The sequence below is a fragment of the Rosa rugosa genome, chromosome 2, assembly GCF_958449725.1.
Source record: "Rosa rugosa chromosome 2, drRosRugo1.1, whole genome shotgun sequence".
NCBI classification, from domain to species: domain Eukaryota; kingdom Viridiplantae; phylum Streptophyta; class Magnoliopsida; order Rosales; family Rosaceae; genus Rosa; species Rosa rugosa.
In genome coordinates this window covers 47810621-47828379 of record NC_084821.1, presented here as the reverse complement: position 1 = coordinate 47828379, position 17759 = coordinate 47810621, and the positions used below count along the sequence as shown (strand labels likewise).

The following is a 17759-nucleotide window of genomic DNA, read 5'->3' as shown; positions in this document are numbered from 1 at the left end:
CCGAGAAGGCCACCAAAGAAGTCAGCTTCTATCGTCAAACCTGAGTTGGAATGGCATGATGTAGTGCCACCAAAGAAGTCTTCTGGAGTTGTCATTAGGGAGCTGGAATGGACTGATGTAGTGCCTACTCAAGCTAGTGCAGCTCAAGTGAATGCACCTAAAGACAAAGGAAAGCAAAAAATTGTGGAAGAAGAACCTGATGTAGGTGTCTTTGATGGCCAGGACAGTCTTGTGGATGTTGATGTGTCCAGCTACGAACCAAGAAGCTCAAGAAGATCAAGAGTGTCTGCTGATGTGGAGCAAGAAGCTGATTATGAAACTGATGATGAAGACTTGTTGTATGAGAACAGCTCAGAGGATGAGGACTATGTTCCCAAGTTTGACAATGAAGATTATAATGAATATGGTTTGGATGATGATTGGTTAGGTGACATGGATGTTGAGTTTAATAAAATTGGTCAGTGGATAGGAGGAGCTGGTCAAGGGTCCACTTCTGCACATGTTAAGAATGAGGCAGATGTAGATGGTGATGACAATGAAGCAATGCATGGAGCACTTGACTCTGATGAGGAGTGTATTGGGAATGAGGTAGGGTCTGATGGGGAAGTTGATGGAGATGGGTTCCCTGAGTTCAACCCCAAAACTGATATGCATAACCCTCAATTCTGCCTAGGTATGAAGTTTGCAACCCCAAAGATATTGAGAGCTGCAGTAAGAGAAAGAGCAATTCAAAAAGGGTGGGACGCTTTGTTTGTTAAGAGTGACAGGGATAGGATAAAGGTAATATTCAAAGCAGAAAATTGCCCCTTTGTGCTTTACGCATCGACGATGCAACATGCAAACACTTTGCAAATCAAGACCTATAATCATGCACACACTTGTGCTAGAGTTAATGAAAACCACATGATTAGGGTACCATACTTGACTGAGAAGTATGCTGAGCAGATTAAGCTCAACCCCGATTGGTCAACAGGTATGAGTTTGGTCCAGTTTAAATTTTGTGTTTACTTTATGACTGATAATTGTACATAGGACATATATACGATTTTCTGCTTTTGTAGTTTGCAGTTTTGTTGCATTTATGTGTTAGAACCAATCAGTATACTCGTATATTTATCCGAAATGAGCTTAATGAGCTTGGTAGTTTGGTTAGTCTGGTAATGAGCTTGGTTGTTTTCTTCTAGAGTCACTTGCACAAGCCATGTCAGCTGGTATGAAGGACAGAGCAAAAAAGGCAGCCTTGGCCCATTTAGAAGTTGACATCAAGGAGCAATATGCATGGATAAGGGACTATGGGGATGAGCTTAGAAGAGCAGATCCAAATACCACCATTGACATCAAGTGTGACTTCAATGAAGGCCAATTACTTGTGTTCAAGAGGATGTATATATGTAGGAGCACTTAAGATTGGATTTAGAGCTGGATGCAGGTCCATACTTGGCCTCGATGGGTGCCATTTGAAGAGCTGCTATAGAGGTCAGCTACTTACAGCTGTGGGGTTGGATGCAAATAACACAACCTGGGTGTTGGCCTATGCTATGGTAGAGTTGGAGAATACCGACAGCTGGACTTGGTTTTTGGACCTGTTAGCTAAGGATTTGAACATAAGGGATGAAGGAGCTGGTTGGACCTTTATTAGTGATAAACAGAAGGGGTTGTTACCTGCTTTTGAGGAAGTTATGCCACTTGCAAACCTGAGATTTTGTGTTAGACACTTGTGGATGAACTTCAACAAATTATTTCCTGGCAAGGTGATGAAGGATCAACTTTGGGCATGTGCCAAGGCCACCACTGAGAACTATTTCATCAAGGAAATGGTCCTAATGAACCAATTGGATCCTTCAGCATGGGAATGGTTAATGCGTAAGTGAAGTTGTGTTTATTTTAAGTGTACTTCAGTTTATTCAGTTTAAGTGTTCATTTCAATTGTACTTAAGAATCTTTATCTTGTTTGTAGATCCTGATAGGCCTGCCAAGCACTGGTCTCGAGCACATTTCAGCACACACCTGAAGTGTGACATCCTCTTGAATAATTTGTCGGAGAGCTTCAATGCATTCATTGTACCAGCTAGAAAGAAGCCAATTGTGAGCTTTTTGGAAGAAATAAGGGTAAAGCTGATGAGGAGGATCCATGTGAGGAGGGATAAGATGCTGAAACATGAAGATACAATCTGCCCCAAACCTGGGGAGATATTGGAGAAAAACAAGCTCAAGGCTGCAACTGATTGCATACCTACTGGATCATGTGGGCCACAAATTGAAGTTGCAAGCATATGAGGCAGCAAGTATGTGGTGAACCTTCAAGCCCACACTTGTGCATGCAGAAGATGGGATTTAACTGGCATCCCTTGTAAACATGCAGTTTCAGCAATACATCATATGAGACATGCCCTTGAAGAGTATGTGGATCAGTGCTACTTGAAGAAGACATACATGGCCATTTATGCCAACCCAATCAAACCTGTAAATGGTATGGATTTGTGGTCTAAGAGTGCAGAACCCCCAATCCTTCCCCTACAGTACACAAGGCAACCAGGGAGACCAAGGACAAAGTGGATCAAGGATGCATATGAGAAGGAGGCAGCCAATGGTGCCAGCAAACTTGGCCGAGTTCAAAGGTCCCTTAAGTGCAGCAACTGTCAACAACTTGGTCACAATGTGAAGACCTGTCATCGACACTTGCCACCGAAGGATAAGACCTCAACAAGCAGTAGCAAGAAGAGAAAGTTGGATGCATCCACATCTGAAACTCAGGTATGAACTTCTTACATTCTGAAATTGTGAATTCTGGTTATTGGTGTGTATATTTATGTGTATTTTGATCTGAGTTCATATGTGTGTATGTATGTGTTGTAGACCAACAATAAGAAAAAGGGACCAGTGAGTCAAAATGAGTTGAGGAAGAAGGAACAACTTAAGGCAGAAAAGCGGAAGGTAAAGGTCTATTCATTGCTGCACACACTTGTTACATAGATTGTGCTTTTGGTCTATTTTTTTTTTTCTGGTTTGTAACCAATGATTTTGGACACTTGGTTTATGTGTATTGGTATATCTTCTTATAGAAAAAGAGAGATGCAAAGAAGGCACAGCAAGCAGCAGCAACAAGACGATCAAATGTGTCACGAGGATCAAAGGGTAGACCTGCAACAGCTTCGACAATTTCTGCTTCTGCTCCAGCAATGTCAAGAGCTACAACTCCTGCTCCAACAAGGTCAAACCCTCCCCCTAAGCCTTCATCATCTAGGCAAGCAGTACCCACTCGGTCATCGACCAGAATTAGACAAAAGGATGGAAAACATTAAGTTTTAGTACTGTATGTTGTCTTGTTAACATGCCCTGAACTTTATCATATCAAGTTTGTTTATGTTGCTATCTTTTGTGCAACCTTGAGCTGTGTCTCTTGGTTGTTGGCTCTAATTTTTTGACAAGATGATTAGAGCTAAAACCCAAAGCAACTTTGGCTTATTTTGGCATTGCTTCCTAGGGTGCTTTTGGGGCTGCTTCTGCTTTTGGGCCAAGAGCATGGTGTTTGGTAAAATATCTGAAAGTTGCTTTTGGTTGAAATGGCCGTAAAGCCGAATTTGGGAAGCTACAATTTGTAGCTTTTAGGAACTGTTTTGGGAAAACACAGAGCACCAACAGTAGACAGTTTAATGAAATTTGTCTAACTGCCAATTATGTCCTCCTCCTTTTCTGAAAATTACATCGACTTTTCTCCATCGCGAGGCAGACATCTCTCTTTGCCGTCATTATCATTATCATTCCACATCTCCTCCTTCCTCTTCTTCAATTCGTGGATTCTCGCCGGCCCGCCTCCTTCCTCTGCGCAGACTTTAGGTCTTCTGGGTCATGCTTCTTCTCTGCAGATAGAATCAAACGGAACCCAATTTCTCTGATTCCTCCATAACTACACAAAAAGGAGTAAGGAATGTGAGTTTACTTAGTCAGATTTCTAGAACCCAAAGTCTGCTTGACTGCTTCTCTTTACATTTAATTTCGAGAAATTGATCAGATTTCATTGAATTGTTATATAGGAGAATTCTTATACATCTCAACATTGGATAATTCGATCCTCATCGAACTTCTCCTCCTTCTCTCTCAGCTGTCACTGAAAGGTTCAATCTTGCTGTCTTTACCTTACTCTTTCAGATTCAATCTTTTTTTTGATTCGTACCCATGTAATTGGTATTCTTCTGTGAGTTGGGTTTGTGCTTTTAAGATAGATTGAAGCTTGTGTCTTGCTTAATTTGGGATACAAAGCCTGAAAGTTTTAATTTTTGTGAAGTATAATTGTCCTGCTTAAGATAGAGTCTTTGCGACGACCCAGTCCCGGTGACGACCTCATCACGTTCTCTCAACATCACACTATCAGTCAGTCAATCTAGATCTGTCCCTCTCTGATGAGTTCGATTTGATTTACTTTTTTGTTTAAAGATTGCTTGATTCGAATTGGCATTGAATGGGTTTTGCATTGAATCAGTTTTGATTATTGCTAGCATGGGTTTTGATTATCACTTAATCAGTTCTGATATATATTCGAATGGTTATATTGTGGCTTTGTTTAAAATCTTGGCCCATCTGTATATCAAACAAGAAGAAGCTTTGCTGTTCTGGAAAATTGTCTCGTTCTTCGGTTTTTGAAGGGAATATAAAGATGAAGACAATATATGTTGATGTGTCAGAGAGCAATTTCAAAAATTCTGATAAAGAGAACTGGAATGCTGAGTTCTATTCTCTCTTGAATATTCTGTTGAATTAATTTGTTGCTTCATTAGTACAGAACTATAATACATAATTATATGCAGTAGCCTAGAGACTAGTTTAGCTACATGATATTGCAGAAAGTCAATCTCGGTTGGCGGTTGGCTTCTTAATTATTAGAGACATTCAAATCATACACATGAAGGTCAAATCCCATTCTTTTAATGCAACACTGACCTTGGTTTGTGTTTGCATGATTAGATTTTTAATTTGTAAGTAGCCAGTTGGAATTGGAAGCTTGAAAACTCCAAGTTTAAGCTTAGCAAAATTGCAGTATGGTGGTAATTTCTTTCTTACCGGCTTCCGGGTCAGCTGGCTTATCCGTCGATGCCATGGAGGCAGCTGCAGGGATATATGCTGTTGTTTAATTTGATGGCAGGAGTATTAGTTTACATTATATATGGCTTTTCATTGATGGAATCCCAGGATGTTCTTTTCAAGAATTTTTGTGTGATTGAATTATTTAATTCTTTTTTGAATTTTCTTAATCATTTCTGATAATGCTTAGTCTTGTTTGCAAGTGTAGGTTATGATAATTAGTCCACGGAACAAGTTTTCCTCTACTTTGTAGTGTATTTTTTCCTATCAATGATATTATATTCCTACAAACAAAACAAAATTGTAGCTGTAGTCTGCTGTAAATCAAACTTTGGGTTACAACTGACATTCCTTTTTCTGACTATTGTTTGGCAACATTTTTCTTCTTGAATTTCTCATTTATGAGTAATCTTTCACAACTGCATGTAGGTTGGTGATCCTCTTGAAAAGGCTGCACATAAAGGAATAGATTGGAGCCTAAGAAGCACCGATACGGGTACGAGTATCCGGATACGATACGGTCGGATCCGTGGATACGGCAAATCTTAAATGTAATTGGATACGGGTACGAGAAGGATCCGTCAAATATATATATATATAATTAGAAAAAAAAAATTATTAAACATAAACAAAGTACTAGTTTATCACAATCAAACATCTATGATCTCATTTTCAGCATCAGCAGCTCCACCACTAGTACTGTTACCCGACACTAGAACTAATAGGAGGTGTTCCTCCATCACTCATGGTTCCTGAAAAATACACAATTTATCACAATTCACAAATTAGCATAATGCAAGGAATTGTAAATGTTGCAATCTTGTTTACTTAAATGTTATGGCATTTAGAGGCAGCAAGTAACATGTTTACTGACCAGTGCAACTATCATTTTGTACTTATCCTCTTCCTAACATGTTAGTCATGTTACGGAATGAGTGGCAAGTGGCAACAATTAATGAATCAGCAGGCCCGGCCCTGGCCCAGGGCAGGCAGGGCGATGGCCCAGGGCCCAAATTTTGGGAGAGAAAAAAAGGGCCTAAATTTTGGGAGAGAAAAAAAAAAAAAAAAAAAAAACCTGAATCCCTAAATAAAGTCGCGCATCTGACATCTCCCTTCTTTCTCTTCGGCAAAACGCTCTTTAACTCTTCATCTTCTAGTTCTTCTCTTCTTCCTCTCAATTCACAGCTCCCAAGTCTCATTAATCATGGAGGAAATCGAGCAATATACCCGTTACCAATTTATGGAGAAGACAATTCATCTTCTCCATAATCTCTCTATAAATAGGCTAGCAATTCCTCAATCTAAATCTCAGTCTCTCTCTCTGACTCTCTCTCAATCTCAATCTTCGTCTCTCAACCTCTCAATCTCGTTGTTTTACTTGTTTACAAATCACAAATCTTGGGCTTTGTTTCTTATACCTGGAACTGGAAGCTAACCATAGCTCTTTCCAATTTTATATCTATATAATTGGTGTATGTTACTTCCTGGGACGAATTCGTCAAGCGATCCGTGCAGTTGTTCTTTTTCCGCAACGATCCTGATTCGGTAATACCTCACTCTCCGATTTTCACTTCTTGTTCTTTTTTTTCTTGTTTGGTTGCTTAGGAAATTGAAGATGAGGATTGGAATGGTGCAGTTCTTGATTGCTTTTATGTGTGTGTTTGATTCAATGTCTAACTTCCTTTGTTTTCCAGAATTCCAGTTTAGTGCTTTATCAGACCAATTGTATCACTCACCAGACCACCACAATGATGTGAGAAGGAAAGTCGTAAATCAAGTGATTCAAGTTAGAAATATGATACTATTTTGTTCAACTGAACTTTAGCAATGGAATTTTGTGCACCGGCCATGGATTTTGATTTTTCTTTTCAATTGTTTACAGCATTGTGGTGTCATTGGTGTGAAACTGTGAACAAAGTCAAGGACTCAAGGAGGGCGGTTTGGGTAGACAACGTATTAGATTTCTCACATCCAGGTTCTATTGTTCGATTGATATTTGTCCTTTTGTTTTTTATTAGAGTAATGTTTCCTAAGAAATATGCTTCTGGTAGTGAAAAAAGAAAAAGAAAAAAACAGCAAGAAGATTTTATAAGCTCCCAAAGAGGTTCTTTAGATAAGTTTTTTAAGAAAAGAGGTGTTTATTCGGATAATCAAGGTGAAAATGAGGTAACTGAAGGAGTTCAAGATATAGGTGAGAACGAAAATGAGGTAGCGGAAAGAGTTGAAGATATAGGTGAAAATGAAAATGAGGTAGCCGAAGGAGTTGAAGATATAGGTGAACATGAAATTGATCAAACAGAAAATATGGAAGAAACAAATGTGCTTGAAAGTGAGAATATTGAAATAAATCGTGTGAGTGAACCTTTAGAAGGTACAATGCCTTTGAATATATATGATCCTAGAGTTTGGGATAGTTTAGATGGAAAAATGAGAGATCTGCTTGTTGAAAAAGGTCCTATTAGAGAAACCAATATTGTTTTTCCTAAGGATAATCTAAATAGGGGGTTCTCTTTGGATTATTTTTCTCAAAAGATGAGTAATGGTGAACTTTCCGATAGAAAATGGTTGGTTTACTCAAAAGATTTGGATAAAGTATTTTGTTTTTGTTGTAAAGTTGTAAGAAAAGCTCATTCTAGAGTCAATTAGCAAATGAAGGAATTAATGATTGGAAACATTTGGGGGATAAGCTTAAACAACATGAAAAGAGTCGTGAACACCTCTCTAACCTTAGAGCTTGGAATGAGCTACGAGTGAGATTGAGCACAAATCAAACAATTGATAAAGAATTACAAGAGCAAATCAAGAAAGATACAGAGCATTGGAAAGAAGTCATGGTTAGGGTAATTAGTGTTATTAAACGTCTTGCTATGAATAATATAGCCTTTCGTGGAACAAATGAAAAAATCTATGAGGATTCAAATGGAAATTTCTTAGGCTTTCTTGAATCAATAGGAGAGTTTGATCCAATAATGAAGCATCATTTTCGACTCATTCAAAATAAAAATATTCATTATCATTATCTTAGTCATAAAATACAAAATGAATTGATAGCTATGTTGGCATCAAGTGTCAAGAGTGCGATTATAAAGAAGATTAAAGAGGTTAAATATTTTTCTGTGATTCTTGATTGCACCCCTGATGCTAGTCACAAAGAGCAAATGACTTTGATAATAAGATGTGTAGATGTTGCAAGTTGCCCAATAAAAGTAGAAGAGTATTTTTTGGAGTTTTTAAATGTGGAAGATACATCGGGTTTGGGTCTTTTTAATGAACTACAAGCTGCTCTAAGCTCTCTTGATTTAGATATTGATGATGTGAGGGGACAAGGTTATGATAATGGTTTCAATATGAGAGGAAAACACCAAGGTGTTCAGAAAAGGTTACTTGACATAAATCCTAGAGCTTTTTATATGCCATGCGGTTGTCACTCTCTTAATTTAGTACTTTGTGATATGGCAAACTCTTGTCTAAAAGGAAAATCTTTTTTTGGAGCATGTCAGGCCATTTACAATGTGTTTGCTAATTCAACAAAGCGATGGAACCTTTTACTTGAATATGTAGATGAATTAACTTTGAAATCTTTGTCGGCTACACGGTGGGAAAGTCGTATTGAAAGTGTGAAAGCAATAAAAAGTCAATTTCCCAAAATAAAAGAAGCTTTAATCAAACTTGCTGAAGTTGGTGATGCATATGATAATCATTTGGGTTGGGAAGTTGGGAAATTATTAGATGGTGAATTTTCAAGTTTTGATTTCATTTTAAGTTTGGTTATATGGCATGATATTTTGCACAAAATAAACATGGTAAGCAAAAATTTGCAGGCTGGAGATATGATTCTTGATGTTGCTATTAAAAGTTTAAAAGGGTTGATATCATTTTTTGAAAAATATAGAGAAGATGGATTTAATTCTGCTATAATTGATGCTAAAGAAATTGCAAATGAAATGGGAATTGAGTCTGTATTTCCTGTGAAGCGTAGGGTTATAAGAAAGAGACATTTTGATGAGATTCCTGATACAGATAGAGAACAACAATCAGCTCAAGAAGATTTTAGAACTGATTACTTTCTTGTCTTAGTTGATATGGCTCTTTCTCAATTGAAGAGTAGATTTGAACAAATGGAAAGTTTTGAATATGTATTTGGCTTCTTATTTGATGCATCACGGTTGGTTTCATTAGATGATGAAGAATTGAAAAATTGTTGTTTGAAACTTGAACTTGCTTTGAAACATGGTGAGGTGTCTGATATTGATGCAAAATATTTGCTTTTTGAGTTACAAATATTGCAGGAAATGCTACCAAATGAAGCATATGAAACAGGAAAACCATGGAATTCCATTAAAATTATGGAGTTTGCAAAAAAAAAAGGATATGTTTCCAAATATTTTGGTTGCTTATAGGATTTTATTGACTGTACCTGTTACAGTAGCATCTGCGGAAAGAAGTTTTTCAAAATTAAAGTTATTAAAATCTTATTTGCGGACAACGATGACTCAAGATAGGTTGAATAGTTTAGCAATCTTGAGTATTGAAAAGAATCTGTTGAAAAATGTTGAGGTTGAGCACATAATTGATGACTTTGCATCTAAAAATGCAAGAAGAAGTCATTTTAGATGAGATTTGATTGATATAAAGTGATGTAATATTTATTTTTCGGGGTATTGGTCTTACGTCCCCCTCGTTGTATCATTTTTTTTCATCAATATGAAACATTAAATTTTTTTTTTTATATATATAAAAGGTCCAATTTTATTCTTCGCCCCGAGCCTTGAATTTCCCAGGGCCAGGCCTGTGAATCAGCAGCATTGAAAAGTCTAAATTAATTGAATGTATATAGGCCAGGGGTTCCATGCTTTTGTTCACTTTCCCGATTAAATGTTGCAATCTGCAAATTACTAGAAGCATGCAAATCACTTTCCCGTATCCTTCTATCATCAAACCCATGAAACCCATATCCTTATCCTACTATCATCAAACAATCAAACCATAAAACCCATGAAAGTGATGAAACCGTCAGAAGAAGAGAAGAGAAGAGAACGTACCCGAAGCGTGTCTAACTGAAGCTCCAAGCTCCAAGCGGATCGAAGAAGAGGAGAAGTTTGATTGATCTTAGCTGCAACTTGCGAAGACGAGGAGAAGAGAAGAGAACGACCGAAGCGGAAGAGAACCAGGAACTGAACGAAGCGGAAGAGAACGGCGCTGAGAGTAGGTCGCGATGTTTTGTGTTTTTTGTTTTGTTTTTTTAATGGTAAAAAGTCAATATTACCCCGCGTATCCAAGTTATTTACATCATTACGTATCTGCATAGGATACGCACGTATCCAGACCATATCCAAATTCGGATCCGCGTATCCGCTCGTATCCGAGCGTATCCGACCGTATCGTACCCATTTTCCGACTCGATACGGGATACGAGGCCAAAATCACGTATCCGTGCTTTGTAGATTGGAGCTTTAATTGATGAGAAGGCCATGCCAAAAAAGTAAGCTGATCTCCTTTTGACATTTAATATCTCTAATCTATACCTGAAGTTCTGAATCTATTGTATATAAGGCACAGAAAGTTTCAGATACTTTCAAAGACTAATATTGTTCTTGTTTGAATGTTAATTAAATTATCCTGTTTTAGCCAGATAAATGCTGGGGAGGAATTTGCTTGCTAGGGTGACCTGAAAGGAATGCAACTCTGATCGTTTCTTGGCATCATACTCTGTTTGGTAAGTATGTCTCTTTTCCACTATATAAGTTGATCAGTACTTGATGTTAATTGCACATTATATAAATGCTTTACTTATGCTGGTGTTTTGCTATTCATTTTGAAGCTCCATTAAAATCTACAATGCGAACAAGAATAGGAAAGGAGGATAATGAACATGATGGAGATGGTCCGGGAAGACAAGAAATGGAGGTATTAAGAAATGCAATTGCTCAAAGTCTAATGAATGCATCTACTTAGCATTTAGTTGCAAATTTCAAGTGACTTTAATGTATTTTGTGTAATGGTTCCCGTTGAACTATGGTCGGGAAATTAATCCAAATATTCTAGACTTATTTTGTGTAATAGTAGGGTTTAAAGTAAATCTTTTATTCGGTCCAAGCAAGGGTACAAGAATAATACATGAGAAATTTTTTTATTTGGTATGGTGACATAATAAAAAAAACAAAATTATATATTTTAGTAGCATATTTTAGCATGTATGATCATTTTGGTAATTATACCCAACCAAAGCACTTTTGTCTTGCAACTTACCAAACACCTAGAAATTGTTTTTCATTCTCACAACACTTTTAAAAACAGTTTACCAAACACCTCAGCTGCTTCCTCTCACAGCAAGTTCGGAAGTGTTTCCCCTCACAACACATCAATCCCAAACTAAGCCTTTGTTTTTTTTTGGTTTTATGGATGTCATGTACTGATCTTCATCCATTAGGATGCTAATGCTCAAGACAATGTAAGCTCCAGGCCTCCAGTTTATTCTATCAAATATATGAAGACTATCCTTTCAAATATGTCTTTGTTTGTGATTGCAGATTTGTTCTTGGATTTTTTTTCTTTCACATATATGCTTCCCATTTGTACTTATAAGGTTTTTGGTACTGGAATTTCCCTTAATATGCTTCCCCATTTGTTCTTTCACATATTTTGCAGATTTTTAGTACTTATCAGAATTTGGCAGAAAAATTTCAAAATTTGGAAGCAAATCTTTGTAGATGTAATAGATTAAGTTTGTGCTGCAACTTTTAAATTTTGGAGGCAAATTTGTGTGAAAATGACCATTTCAACCCTCAATGTTCGGATTTAACGTCCAATTTGGACGGAGGATAAGAGATTGGGCACAGCAGACAAAAATTAGAAAATTTAGGGGGTAAAAAATTGAAATTGAGAGTCGAGAGGGTGAAATGATGACACTCCCAAACCTCAGGGGTAAACTGAAATAAATTCAAATAAATAAATAATAGGAACAAAGGCTCCGGTCTTTCTGTCAAAGCGGCAAAACGACTTGAAGACTTGGTCTTCTTCATGCTCATTTTTCAACCAGTGAATCCTTCTTACGATCCACGCACATGGAGCAGTCAATGCCACTGATGCCGCCAAGCTGTGGAATTCATCCTCCTCACGGTGGCGATTGGCCGGAGATTTCCAGAAAAAATCCCTCTTTAACAAATTCAGCAATCTGTTTCCCTTCCCCAAGTCATTTGCCAATCTGAGACCTACCCAGCAAGGTGAAAGCGTTGAATTTGGTTCATCTGTATCAACAGTTTGAGCAGTCAAGGCTATTTCCCAAGTGGAGAAGTTGAGGGAAAGTCAAAAATGGTGTCTTCAGTGGGAGAAATTACCACCCAATAAAGGTAATTCCTATCTAACATTATTTTCTAAGTCCAAGTAAATAATTCATGCCAGATTGCTAGTTTGAGTTTGATTAAGGGCTGCTGCTGCTGCTGCAAAGTATGATGCAATAAGTCCAAAACTACTGGTGTCCATCTCCTTTCTATTCCTTAGCCGAAAAACTCAGATGAAGGGCCTTCATTTCATCTTATTTATCTCTTTTTTCCATGTTTTAGTGTTCAGTTTATGCAGTGCAGTCGATACTATATCTCCAATACAATCCATCACCCGCTCCAATACCTTGGTTTCTTCCGGTGGAAGATTTGAATTAGGACTCTTCTCCTCCGGAAACTCTACAGCATGGTATTTAGGAATTTGGTACACCAAGTTTTCGAATATAGTTGTATGGGTCGCCAACAGAGAAAACCCAATTCCAGGTTCAGATGGAGCCCTGACATTAACCGAAAATGGTACTTTAGTCCTTTTAGACCAGATGAACAAGACTGTATGGTTTTCTAATTTTTCCACAGTAGTTGAAGATCCTGTTGCACAGCTTTTGGAGACTGGAAATTTTGTTGTCAGAGACAAGGCTACAGCGGGTTCCGAAAGTTATGTATGGCAGAGTTTTGATTTCCCATCGGATACGTTGTTAGCGGGGATGAAGCTTGGATGGGATTTCAGAACCGGCCTCAACAAGTTCTTGACTTCTTGGAAAAATTCTAGTGATCCATCTCTTGGTGAGTATACCTACAGGATTGTTAATCTTGCTTTGCCTCAGCTTGTTCTTGCTAAGGGATCGGAGAAAGAGTTTCGAAGTGGGCCCTGGAATGGTCTTCGGTTTACTGGTGTTCCTGTTTCGAACAATGAAATTATAACACCTAGTTATGTGTATGATACAAACGAGTTGTATTATACGTATGAGACTAATGACAATTCTCTTATTACAAGATTGCAGCTGACTGAAGGGGGTGACATGAAGCGGTTAGTGCTGAATGAAGGAAGCACTGAATGGAACGATATGTATAATTTGCTGAATGATCGATGTGATAGTTACGGGGAGTGTGGCGCAAATGGCATTTGCAGAATTAACAACTCACCCATTTGTGACTGCTTGGAGGGGTTTATTCCGAAATCCCAGCAAGAGTGGGAGGTGCTTAATACGACAAGTGGGTGCACGAGGAAGATACAATTGGATTGCCAGAAGGGAGAAGGGTTTCGGGAAATTCAAAATGTAAAACTGCCAGACCTGTTGGATTTTTGGGTCAACAAGAGCCGGAACAAGAAGGAATGCAGGGCAGAGTGTTTGAAGAATTGTTCTTGTATTGCTTATGCTTATTCAGATTACAGTCTTGGAGGCACCGGCTGTCTGATGTGGTTTAAAGACCTTATTGATATCCGTGAGTTTGTTGATGAAAGTGAGCAACATATTTATATTAGGATGCCAGCATCAGAACTAGGTACTTCAGTATTCTGCTTCAATCTCCTGATTTGTGTATCCAAGTCCTTAATCATGAACATAAGGTTTTAGCACATCGGACATCCAATAGGAATTGCCAGATTCTGCAATCCCATTTTATCAATGACATGTTTATTGCTTTCCTATTGCATGTTTCAAGACTCAAATAAAAAAAGATCAAAATTTTGTTACGCTCTGTATGCTTCCAATTAGACATGCTAATGCACGAAAAACTGCTGAAACAGGTCAAAGAAGATAACTGCAATTACACTACACTTTAGTAAGTTATTATGTGAGACAGTTAAGACATTTGACTAATATCTGAGTGTTACACATTATATGATCTTTAGGTCATGCCAGTCAGAAGGAGAAAAGAGTAGTACTCATAGCGGTCATCTCAGCAGCTTGTGTTCTAATTTTGCTGGGTGTGTCATGTTGGCTTATAATTTGGAAGAAGAAAGGAAGGAAGAGGGGTAAGCATAGTGACCTTGCCTAATGTTTTGTGGAAACAAAATATAATTGGTGAAACTCTTTAACACAGTCCTTTCATGTTCATGTCCTGTCTGGTGGCCTTTATGAATACCTTGTATTTGCTTCTGCAAATCTTACCAAGCAATAAAAAGGACAGTTCCCTTTGATTATTCATATGCACTTTGCAAATTAATTTGATACATCTCTTTTCCTTTTTTACCTCTTATATAGGTTCAAGATCGAATAAGGAAGACATGGAGTTGCCACTGTTTGATTTTCATACAATTGCAGCAGGCACCAATAACTTCTCAGGGACAAACATACTTGGGGAGGGAGGTTTTGGTCCAGTTTACAAGGTAAGAAATCGACAGTGGATCTCATTGTCTATCAATGTAATCTTAAAACTTACAGTAATTTTCAGGCCAACCTAGCACAAGAACAACTAGTAGCAGTAAAAAGACTCTCAAAAGATTCCGGGCAAGGTATTGATGAGTTTAAGAATGAAGTTACGATGATAGCCAACCTTCAACACAGGAATCTTGTTAAACTTTTGGGCTGCTGCATTGAAGGACAAGAGAGGATGCTAATCTATGAGTATATGCCTAACAAAAGCTTGGACTGCTTTATTTTCGGTCTGGAACCTCGTTTCTTTTACTACTTTTCATTGTAGTTTACTCAATTGAACAGAGTCGTATGATTAGGCTCTTTTTATGTCTCAGCAAAAGAAAATTTAACCAAATTTGACATGATTGATGACTTGTGCAGATGAAAATATAAAGAAATCGCTCGATTGGCAAAAACGAGTCAACATTATAATTGGAACTGCACTAGGACTTCTCTACCTCCACCAAGACTCCAGATTGAGAATCATTCATAGGGACCTCAAGAGTAGCAACATTTTACTCGACAATGAGCTGAACCCCAAAATATCTGACTTCGGCATAGCAAGAATTTTTGGACTTGATCAGACTGAAGCGAAGACAAAACGAGTGATTGGCACATAGTGAGTTATAGTAACATAGAACATCGATGCCTTCATCAACCAAAACAAATTCATGATTTCCAAATATGATCAGTTACTTATATTGTATTGTTTACATGCAGTGGGTATATGTCTCCCGAGTACGCGATTGATGGGCACTTTTCAGTGAAATCCGATGTCTTTAGTTTTGGAGTGCTTTTGCTAGAGATAGTAAGTGGCAGAAAGAACAGAGGGTTTCATCATCCAGATCACCATCACAGTCTTCTGGGACATGTAAGGCATTAGATGATTATGTGTCTATTTATTTTGAACCTTAGTTTTTCCATCTGTGTGACTAAAGGAATGTGATTTGCAATTGTTCCAGGCCTGGCTACTATGGAACAAAAAAAAGGTTTTGGAACTATTAGATCCATGCTTGGAGGACTCATATGTCGAGTTTGAGGTACTAAGATGTATACAAGTGGGTCTATTATGCGTGCAAAAGCGGCCCATCGACAGACCAGTAATGTCATCAGTGGTGTTCATGTTAAGCAACGAGGGAGCAATGTTGCCTGAACCGAAGGAGCCTGGTTTCTTCACGGAACGAAGTTCCATGGATGGTGATACCTTCATAAGTGAAGGAAGAAGCAAAACAGGAAACATGATTACCATTACCACGATGGAAGCTCGATGATTGAGGTCTCGACCCTGAGTTCGATGTATGTTTTGATGATTTAGATATAAACTACGTAATTTATAGCAATCATGTACATTTAGTGGCTCTAGATTTTTTGAGAGACTAACCCAAGTTTCAATAATGGGAGTACTCTAGAAGAAGATGAGAACTTAATAGGTGTTTAAATTTTCAATTAATTGATGACATCAAAGTCAAAGGTAAGGAGCACTAGCATCATGGCATACCATGAGTTGAAGGTGACTCTTTCCACAGAAAATTGAAACAATTTGTCGAAGTAGAAAACTCATACTTAAGACTTTAGACATATGTGAATGTATAATAGAACTGCATTAATAAATTAAAGCATTAGGATAAGCTAACTTCAGCTTTTTTTGGTTACAAGATGGGCTAAATTCATCTTTACGAATATCGTATAGTTCATCTAATTCCTGAAAAAGAGCTATTTCTGCAGACTCAGTCATAAGCCATGGTGGTCCTTCGTTAATGAAAAACAAATGTTCTGCAAATGTATAATTTATCGTATAAGTTTTTGGCAGCGGTTATAATTGTTGGCAGCATCATGTTCTCCAACAGAACACTATTTACTCACCTCGCAAGTTTTCATTGTTGTTGTACATTAGGAGCAGCAATAGTATGCCTGGGCTTATCATTAATTTTGCTGCCAAATTGCAACAACATTGATGGCTCGAGGTGGTGGCTAGTTCCATCACTAACAGTTTCACCAGAGCCACCAAGCAATAAACCAACATTTTCCATATCTAAGTGTGAAGTTTCTGTACTACTGTCATGTTGAAACAGATATAAGAAATTGGGCTCACTGGGATGTACTATGATCAGAGAAACAACCTTTAAGGTTTTCGGCATTGGAATAAAGTAGGGTTTAGGGAGCAGTTTTCGGCATCACCTAACTATGTCCCAAATTGGACCATTAAAAGGCAACTCCAACAAGGAGGTTGTATTTGGGGGTGCTATTCTCATTTTAACACCCCCTTGTTGTACTATTCATATAAGACTCATTCTCATCTCCAACAATGAGGTGCTATATGGTGGTGCTATTTTCACTATTCTTGATTAAAGTAGTATATGATTATAATGTTTATGAATATTATATTAAAAATATGTTAATTTAATTAAATAAGGTAAAAATCTTAATTTTAATTTTTATCATAAAATGTAAAAATTATTCTTATCATTTAATTATTTTTTTTATAAAAAAAATTCATAATAAATATTTTTGTCATGTTGTGTCGGCATGTATGACAAACGAGCGAACTATTTAGAAGATATTTTGATGTGTTGTGTCCAAGGTTTCAAATTTCGGTTTCGGTTTCGATTTCGGTACTTCAAATTTAAGGAAATTTCGGAGAAAGTTTCGATTTCGGTGGAAATTTTGGTTAAAAATAAAGAAATCAAATTAATTGCATTTATAAAATGATATTTTTGAATGAAACTTTTACATAGACTAAACTAACCTATAATAAACCTATTTACAATGTAACATCTCTAAAATTATACATTTATAACAGAATTATGATATTTTATATGGACGATTAATTAACTAGTACTGTAGTAGATTGCTAAACTAGTGTTTTTATCTATGTGTATTGATAATGTGTTGTGTATTGATAATGTAAATATGATTTACTTTTTTTAATAATTAGAAAATTACAAGGGGGTGGGGCGGGGCACGTAAAACTAAAACCTCGTGAATGAAAATGAACAAGTACAACAAAAGGAATATAAAAGCTACTACGATGTGGTTCGATCTA

General features: G+C 37.3%; 1 protein-coding gene and 1 long non-coding RNA gene across 2 annotated transcripts; both read left to right on the top strand.

Moving 5' to 3' along the window:
• Positions 1-3705: 3705 nt before the first annotated feature.
• Positions 3706-5825, top strand: LOC133734807 (uncharacterized). Its single transcript, XR_009858588.1, has 3 exons — positions 3706-3930; positions 4035-4115; positions 5509-5825. It is a non-coding gene; the product is annotated as an uncharacterized LOC133734807 (long non-coding RNA).
• Positions 5826-12435: 6610 nt separating this feature from the next.
• Positions 12436-16111, top strand: LOC133734803 (G-type lectin S-receptor-like serine/threonine-protein kinase At4g27290). Its single transcript, XM_062162420.1, has 7 exons — positions 12436-13862; positions 14212-14334; positions 14564-14688; positions 14754-14964; positions 15098-15335; positions 15437-15587; positions 15679-16111. Exons 1-7 carry the CDS (start codon positions 12593-12595, stop codon positions 15985-15987), a joined length of 2427 nt encoding a protein of 808 aa, XP_062018404.1. The 5' UTR covers positions 12436-12592; the 3' UTR covers positions 15988-16111.
• The last annotated feature ends 1648 nt before the right edge of the window (positions 16112-17759 follow it).